Source organism: Cervus elaphus, chromosome 2 (genome assembly GCF_910594005.1).
Source record: "Cervus elaphus chromosome 2, mCerEla1.1, whole genome shotgun sequence".
Lineage (NCBI taxonomy): Eukaryota > Metazoa > Chordata > Mammalia > Artiodactyla > Cervidae > Cervus > Cervus elaphus.
The window spans coordinates 13075684-13084863 of NC_057816.1; the positions used below are offsets into that span (position 1 = coordinate 13075684).

The 9180-nt window shown below is 47.4% G+C and overlaps 1 protein-coding gene across 1 annotated transcript; it reads left to right on the top strand.

Annotated features, from left to right (window-relative positions):
- Positions 1-556: 556 nt before the first annotated feature.
- On the top strand, positions 557-7952 carry LOC122704813 (pregnancy-associated glycoprotein 1-like). The gene is made up of 9 exons (XM_043919842.1): positions 557-657; positions 1758-1908; positions 2863-2980; positions 3123-3241; positions 4441-4634; positions 5552-5668; positions 7238-7370; positions 7466-7564; positions 7797-7952. The coding sequence occupies exons 1-9, from the start codon at positions 557-559 to the stop codon at positions 7950-7952; spliced, it is 1188 nt and encodes a 395-aa protein (XP_043775777.1).
- The last annotated feature ends 1228 nt before the right edge of the window (positions 7953-9180 follow it).

Below are 9180 nucleotides of genomic sequence, written 5' to 3' on the forward strand. Positions count from 1 at the left end.
AGTACTGAAACCATGCAATTGCAACTGAAGTACTGCTCTGCCCTAACTCTTTGATGCAGGCTGGCATCATAGGTGCCCCTGATCTCCGCCGTTAGACCCACTACCTAAGGCCAGTTGTATGTCCCTCAGCTGTCCCTGAAGTCTTCACTTTGCCATTTGACAACTTATCCTCCTAGCAATCTCCTCTCCAAAAAAGACAGCAATGCATATCTCATGAAGTGGCTAGGAAGATGACACGAAACCAAGAATGTTGAGCATGGCCCCTAGTATCCATTTTTATGATGTTCTTAGCAGTTGTTTCTCCAAGTAGGCAAGGTTCTCCATCTTCTTAGATGTCCATGAAAATCAGTTTGATTTTCCAGCCAAGCTTCAAGGAAGAGATTACGGTTCAATTCTCTGTATGCTGAGAAGCTTCAAAGTCCACTCATCAAGGACACTGATGGAGGTATAGATTTTATCGAGAGCTTTGTGCTTTTATCAGATCCATTAGTGGCCTAAAATGGAAAACTAGGGCAGGTCAGAGCATATATAACTAGGAGCTCACGGTCACCATTACATGCTAAGAATCCAAACTTCCCTGAGTACTTGGAGCCAGGAAAGAAGCATGAAGTGGCTTGTGCTCCTCGGGCTGGTGGCCTTCTCAGAGTGCATAGTCAAGTAAGTATGGGGACTGTAAGCCACATCATATTCCTTTCTCAAGGTTGTTTTTTTTTTTTTTTTTACCTGATTATTCTTCCATCCATCAGGTTTAGAAAGGAATGGAATATTTCCCTGACAGTCTTAAAGTTCACCTCTTACTTATTGATATGTACCTTGCTATAGGAAGGTAGCAAGGGTCTTGGCAAGATTTGCATGGTTGCACAACTCTTGGAGTCCAGTCATCTCATGACCTATTGAAAATGGAACTCCTTGCAATTGTTCAGTGCACAGTCAATGCAGATGATGGTGTGGTCCTGTGGAATAGCACTTTTCTAGATTTTATTCAACATGTCCTCTTTGTTCTCTGTCTACTTCAGTGAGTATATGTCTATGTCTGCATCTCTGTATCACTGTCATTTATCTCTCCATCTCTTTGGAAGTCTCTGTTAGTGTATTTCTCTCTGTGTTGTTTTCCTTTCTTTTAATTTTTCACTTGACTCATCCTTCCTTCTTGAGCCTCTGAATTTCCCTAACTTGTTCCCTATCTCCTGGATTCTTCTTTCAACTCTCTGTTCTCTTTCAACTTGGAGAAAGATTGGGACAGCTACTTCTACACTGTTTTATATCTCAGAAGCAGTGTGACCACAGCCAACTCACAAACCTCTTGCATTTCAAATTCCTCCCTTGTAAAAGAGAACTAGGAATCCCTCTTCTACCTCCTCCCCTGAGCTTCTATGAGAAGGATGCAGTGGGATGGCAACAGCAATGCTAACGGCTGTTATTGTTGAGACTTCCTATTTATCAGGTACCTTATATCCATCACTTCACTTATTCCCAAAATATTCTATTTGGAGGGTGGGGATTATTACATTCCACCTTTTTGCCAAGGGAGAGACTGGGACTCCACATTTTCATATGGCTTACACAAGATTACAGAACAAAACCTATTTTCAAATCTATGTCTTTCCCATGGTATATGCATAAAATTCTGATAATAAGGTGACATTCATAAAAATGATTGGAAAATACACAGTGTCATTACAATGACAGCTATACCTTAACACTGACAGCTGATTGGTGCTTCTCCTTTGTTTTCTTTCCCCAACGCTTGGTGAAAGAATACCTCTAACGAAAGTGAACATCATGCGAGAAACCCTCGGTGAAAAAGGCTTGCTGAACAATTTCCTGAAGGAACACGCTTATAGACTGTCCAAGATTTCTACTCGTAACTCAAATATAACTTCTGTACCCTTGAGGAACTTCCTGGATGTGAGTGTGTTGGGAGGATGGTGCTCCCCCGCGCCCCCTGGTGGTGTGGCCTAGCACTGGGGCTCATCTGCAGGTGGCAGGTCAGATGTTGGGGCTGGGGCTCCTGCAGAAGGCAGGAACACTGGGGAACAGGGACCCCATTACCCCCAGGAAAAGGCAGTCTCATCCTCCACGTTTGGTCTGTGGTGACTAGGCCCAGCAATGACCAGGTGGCAGGTAAACATCCATTTCTGTGTCAAAAATGTGTCATTAGTTTGAGGGAGATTGTTTTCTGAACTAAGTGAGCCACTCAGTTACAGATAAAGGGCGAGCCATCTCTGATCAAAAGGTAAAGCCAACTGCAAAGTAATTGTGAATCCCCAGGCGGAGGAGTTCAACTTCCACAGATGCAAGAACCACGGCAGTAAAAATTTACTATTCCATGTAATGCCACAAGAATCTAACACTGTGATTGTCTTTATTAGATTAGAAAACAAGGGCTCATTTTGTTTTCAAGAATGCCCAGGCCAGCCTGGGAGCGAGGCAAAGAGTAAATACATGTCAAGTGAAAGGGTCACCTGTGTGGTGTCGATTGGATGTGGTTTGAGTTTAGAGGGAGTGAGTGTTGTTGATCAAAGAGGACCTCCTGTAGACAGAGGTGCTCAGGTTGGGTTTGGAGAGACTAGAAAGCTTCTCAAATGAAGGCACCAGGACTTCCCTGGGGGTCCAATGGTCATGACTCTGGACTTCGAATGCAGGAGGTACTTCTTCAATGCTTAGTCCTCGGTTTAATATCCTTCATGCTGTGTAGTGCAGGAAAAAATATCAAATGCGGGCACCTCTGTGAGAAACATTGTGAGCAGCATGGTGGTTAGAAAGTGATCTCAGGAGACATGTGACACCCAGAGGGAGGAAGCAGTGTGGAAATCGAGGGGAGCCAGATCTACACTAACCCACCCTTCTTGGTCCCTGTAGCTCATGTACATTGGTAACATCACCGTTGGATCACCCCCTCAGCAGTTCCGGGTTGTATTTGACACGGGCTCATCTGACTTGTGGGTGCCCTCCATCTTTTGCTCCAGTCCCGTTTGTTGTGAGTACAGACACCCCCCACCCACCCATCCTTTACTTGTTCGACACTCCCTTTTCCATCATTGGCACCTGACACTCATCAGACAGTGTGTCTGACTCATCTGACAGTGTCACTGTCTGACACTCATCTCTTGTGTCTGCAGATACACACACTACCTTCAAGTATCTGGAGTCTTCCACCTACCGGCGTACGAACAAGCCCTTTGACATCACCTATGGATCTGGGAGAGTAAAGGGATATCTTGCTTATGACACCATTCGGGTAATGTGTAAACAGAAGCTGAGTCAGGACTGGGAATGGAGTGACCACAGCTGCAAAACAGATGCAGGACCACCTGGCAGGACGCATCCTACACTAAACTCCCCTAGTGATTGACCATATTACCCACAGGGTCCTGTCCCTGGGGAGACAGCACCCGTGGTGACATACAAACTCCCCGATTAGCTAACCCAGAGAGTGCCTTGGGCTGTGGATTTGCAGCTCCTCTGCCCATGAGCAGTTCAAGGTTCATTTTGCTGGGAGCGAGAAGGGAGGGTGAAACACCCACTTTTAAATTCTCAGAATGTTCTAGGCACTTTCAGGTAGTAGCTAGTTTAATCCTGCAACAACCCCACATAGCAGGTGCTTTGATTAGCTCATAATACAGATGAGGAAACTGAGGTGCAGATAGCAAGGGCCTTGCAGAGGTCACACATGTGATAAGCAGTGGAGCTGGGCTGGCTTTTCAGGACTGAAGTTGCCGTGGGGTATTTGGGGGCAGAATCAAACTGATCTGGGGACCCTGGGGGCAGTCAAGTCCTTCCAATATCCAATATGGAAAGAAGGAGTACAGAGATGTCAGAGGGGCCTGATAAATGAGTTCTCACTCTAGGGGGCCTTTGAGAGTCTAATAAAACTTATGACCTACCTCCCCCAAAGTACCTGAGTAGTTCTCCTCTCTCTTTTATTCTCTTTCTCTCATACACATTCACACAAACACACACATATCCCCAAAAATGTATTTCCCAGGCAGTACCTTCATAGAACCCTGCAAGCAAGATTGTATTTTTGGCTTCTGTCTTCCTGGGCAGATGCAGAATCCACAGTATATTACAGTGAATGCAGTCCATTTCTGTCATTAGGTCACAAAGAGAAGACTGTTTTGCTCTCTACTCATATTGTCCCGAAGGGGACGCTATTGGGTCCTGTCCTGACTTTTTGTTGCCCCAACTGTATAGAAGACTTGACGCCAATTTGACTCAAGCAGATGATTTTTTTTTCCAGAGGGGCAGATGTTTTAAAATCCACAACCCCTCACAAATGGAATCCAAATTCTCCTCAGCTTGGTCTAACCGTCTGAGGTGCACCAAAGACACAGCCCAGCCTCAGTTCTTCTCTGAGGATCTAATGGCAGTGCTCCCCAACCCAGTCCTAGCCCTACTTCACAAATCTGTAAGTGGGAACACTTTTCTCTCCCTCAGATTGGGCACCTTGTAAGTACTGGCCAGCCATTTGGTCTAAGTCTGGAGGAGTATGGATTTGACGGGTTACCCTTTGATGGCGTCTTGGGCTTGAACTACCCCAACATGTCCATCATAAGAGCCATCCCCATCTTTGACAACCTGAAGAAACAAGGTGCTGTTCCTGAGCCTGTCTTTGCCTTCTACTTGAGCAAGTAAGTCTGAGCTGGATAAGCCCTCTCTCCAAATTAGCTTAAGATGCTTCAGTTGCAAGAAAATTATAGAACACTTGATAAAGAAGTATCCTGAGAGATAATCTAACCCAGGAAAACTATGGCCCCAGGGCCCCACCTGGCTTCATTACTGGCCCTTATAAATAAAATTTTATTGGAACACAACCATTCTCCTGGGCTCAAGAGCAGTGGTTTGGTGTAGGGGGTGAGTGGAGATGAAGACTAATGCAAGGTATCAGGATGTGAGTTGGAAGAAAAGGCAACAAGATTTACTGATGATTTTGAAATGGAAGGAAAGAGAGGGATGGTGGAAATCTTTCCTTCCTCACTAACATGTCACTGGGAGCCCAGACCAGCTACACAATTTGCAGGATCCAGTGCAAAACAGAAGTGTGGGGCCCAAAACTAAAGTGTGGGAATCCTTTTTTAACAAGTATTGGGATTTCAAGCCAGGGAGAGCAGAGGTGGGATCCCCTACTGAGTGTGGGGGCCCTATGGGCAGCACAGGTCACAGGCTAGCGGTGCCAACCCTGAGTGAGCCTGAACCCACACGTTTAGCACTTTCAGGCCTTGATTTTTCTGGGCTGAGGCAAGGGGAAGCCAAAACCTTCAGCACACTGTCTTCTGAGGGTATCTCTGAGCACTCAGGTCCCAGGAGGTCCAGAACTCTTCAGAAGCTTGGGTAGGTGGAGCCCAGGGAAGGTGGCAAAGTTTCTACCCTACTCTGTGCCACTTATTAGCCAGTAACTGACCTTGGTCCAGTTCACGGTCACTCATAGACTCAATTTCTGCATCTGTATATAGGGACATTTTCAGGGCCTTGATGAGTGCTGAAGCACAGCTCTGACAGTGCTGCTGTTACTGTCCTCCAAAGATCACCCTCTTCCTTCTTTCTACAGACGCAGGATGAACAGCAGTGTGTTGATGTTGGGTGGCGTGGACAAAGCCTACTACAAGGGACAGCTCAACTGGGTACCATTGTCCCGAGTGGGTGACTGGCGTGTAAACGTGAGCCGGTAAGCTTCTCCCTCTGAAGGTCACCCCAAGTGATGCTCCCACATCTGTACACAGACACAAGGCAGACACACACAAATACACTCACAGACATACACCAAACAGACATATACACCATCCACAATGACACATACAGACACACAGACACATGCAAACACAAAGGCCAGCACATATAAACACACAAGCAGATACATACAAACACACACACAGACATACATTGCATAGGCAGACAGACACACAAGCAAACACACAGAACCACATACAAATGCACACACAAACACAGAAACACACAGACACAAAAACCACCCATGGATTCATTATCGCCCCAGGCCTCCTGACCAGGGCTCTGTCCAGGGTCCTTAACAGGGTCCAGAAAGGCTTGCGCAGCTAGGGGAGGGCTTCACCCCTGAGTGTGAGGTGGGGGACATGGTTAGAGGACCCTACAGAGTGGTGAAAAGAGGAACAGGGAGAATTTCCTCAGCCTGAACAGAGCTGTGATAAGATGGCCAAATGTCCATGTTTACACAGGACTGAGGAAGCTCTCAGTGCATATAAATGTCAGTTTAAAAATAGGGAACATCCTGAACAAATGGGGAAAACTAGTCTTCTTAGGGAGAAGCTAGCCAGCAGTGGAGAGAGGTTGTCCACAGCCTTGAGACCTGAAAGCGACTCATAATAAAAGACACCCCACTTAACCTAGCTACCTATTATTTATCCTAGGCACACAGTGGAGAAGGTGCTGTAACTGAGAGAACAGGAAGGTGGGATCTAGGAATGGCTTGAGAACAAGGGGCAATAATTGATGGGATTCTCTGTAATACCCTCAGACCTGTCCTTTGGAGGTCCCCTGGGCTACTCAGGTATCACCTGGCCAGGGCATCAGTGTCTGAGCTGGGTGAGTGAGCAGTGCTGGAGATACCCTCTCCCAGGGCGGCCGGTCTCCCCCACCCCATAAGAATTTGCTGCTGCAGGGAACCTCCATCTTCACTGTGTATTTGACCCATTTTTGTTCGACACTGGATACAGCTCTCTGGATGGTCCTTATTCATTATTTTCACAGTCTTCACTCACTCATTCAACAGACAAGCATTGTGCATCCACTCTGGGCCATGCACTTTAGGGACGTGATGAGAAAAAAACTTGCCCTCACATGTGAGAAGGCAGATGCACAAGAAATGCCTCACAGACGTAGCAAATTGTCACTTTGGTACATGCTAGACATGAGGAAGGGTCTACAGAGAATGACCAAGACAGGAGACTGATGTACACCAAGGAAAAGACTTCCCTGAAACCATGACAATTAAGCTGGAATCTGGAAGAGGAGAAGAAATTTGCTAGTCAAAGGGGAGGGGGGTCTTCTAGGAAGGAAGGTACAAAAGAGCCTGGTGTATTCAAGTACTGCATTCAAGGATGTCAAGGAAGGTGTCATGTCGAGCGCAAAGGAAAAGAGTCAGGGAAAGAGATGATGGCTTGACATCTCCGAAGGGCTGTTCAGAAGACAGTCGGGAAGGGGGCAGCTCTGGGGAGACTCAGAGTGACCTTGGTGCTCTTTCTGTCCCACTGTCTCTCAGCATCTCCGTGAAAGGAAAGCTTATTGGTTGTTCTGGTGGCTGTGAGGCCCTTGTGGACACCGGGACATCACTGATCCAAGGCCCAACAAGAATGGTCACTAACATTCAGAGGCTCATCGGCGCCACGCCCCAGGTGAAGGGTCATGCCACAGGGTCACTCCCAGTCTCCACACACAACAAGGATCTCCAGGGCCAACCTCTCTCCCTCTCTCCCTCTCTCTCTAACAGCACTACGTTTCATGTTTTACCATCAATACCCTGCCGTCTATTATCTTCACCATCAACGGCATCGACTACCCAGTTGCAGCTCAAGCCTACATCCTCAAGGTGAGGGGACAACCTTGAGGGTTGGTTCTCAAAAAGGAACTTGCAGAAACCCTTTAGCTGGTTCAGGGAGGAAGGTGCCCTCTGCCAGCCATGTCACAACATGGCAGATGCTCCTGAGCCCCAGTAACTGGGCCAGTGCCTCCCACAAAACCAACCACTTGAAAGTAAAGGTCAGTAACTGAGGCACAGGTAAGGGCTCAGGCTGACTGGTATGTATCTCTGACTCCTCCAGGATTCTCAAGGCCGCTGCTTTATCACCTTTAAAGGAGGCACAGAAAATTTTTTTAAACGCGCAGAGACCTGGATCCTGGGTGACGCCTTCCTGAGGCTGTATTTCTCTGTTTATGATCGAGGAAATGACAGAATTGGCCTGGCTCGGGCAGCGTAAATGCTTGGACTGGTTTAGCAATCAATCAGGCCACTCCAAACACACACTGGCTCACACTTAGGGCACTGTTGTCCAGGGATGTTGGTGAACTTTTTATGTGGTGCTCTGCAAACCCTATTCTCAGTAAAGAATAAAAGATTTCACTCCTGATGGTGCTAAAACAAATGGGTGCCTCTGTTTGTGTCTGGGAGGTGCATAATGATCAGGAAGGATCTGGTACCAAGTCTGAGACACAATTGAGAAGAGCCCAACTCCAACTGGCTTCAAGGAAACAGGGAACTTATTGGAAGGATTCTGGGGATCTGGGACATAGGAACCAGAGCAGATCCAAAGATCTCAGTGACTGGACCCAAGAAATCAGAAGGCATCAGTTCTCTCCTTCTCACCTTCGCTCTTTCCCCTCTCTCTTCTTTGATTGTCTTAGCCTGACAACTTTCTTCCCTAAGGCTTCTACAACTAGTGAGGGAGTCCAGAGCTACCTGCCCTAGGGTTTTATATCCTGAAGTCATCTAACCCATAAGGAAAAAAGCTCAGAAACATCATGGTTCAAGGGAGTGTTCTGAATGGCCCACCTCAGATCACACATCCAACTGGAGACCAACCATCCTGGCAGTGTCATGGGGTCCTATGAGTGGCTTTACATGGTCGTGTGGCCCTGACCCAGCAGCACACATGATTGTCAATTTCCTGCAGAACCACGTGACTGGAGCTTGGTAGTTGTAGCCTCAAAGATAGTAGCTGGGGGATGGTCTAGACCATAAAAGAGTTTATGGCTCTTCCACCACCAACTACACCAACTCCTCATTCAGAGGAATTATAAAGGGTAATGAAAACATTCTAATCATCCCATCTCAGGTGAACACTGGCAGTGGGCTTCTGCTCCAGGGGTTCTGTGTGAGTCCATCATACTGAAAGGGTCTGTTTTTGTCCCCACACCTCAGTCACCAGCTCTCTGCCACACATGCCTGCTGTGTCCTGTCCAGTCCCACTTGGCAAGCGTTGGCCCCTGGGATCCCTGAGCCGTCCTCCTCCTGCAGGGCTCAAATGCCCCTTCCGTGGCCTCCAACTCTGCTGGGGAGAATGCAACTCATATATCGGGGTACCCAGGGTACACAGAGGCTTCAGCCTTTCTGAGCTTCCTCCAGGGGTGGTGCTACAAACCGTTTGGTTGGAGCTGCCATGGTTAGGCACTTTTGCAGTGGAAGCATCGGTTCTTCCCACCTGGACA

Bases quoted from the DNA above. Each gene is read 5' to 3' on its own strand.
- LOC122704813 (XM_043919842.1), top strand. From the start codon at position 557: ATGCTAAGAATCCAAACTTCCCTGAGTACTTGGAGCCAGGAAAGAAGC. The intron at 2,981-3,122 runs GTGAGTACAGAC...TTGTGTCTGCAG, and splicing joins TTGCTCCAGTCCCGTTTGTT to ATACACACACTACCTTCAAG. The intron at 7,371-7,465 runs GTGAAGGGTCAT...TCTCTCTAACAG, and splicing joins TCATCGGCGCCACGCCCCAG to CACTACGTTTCATGTTTTAC.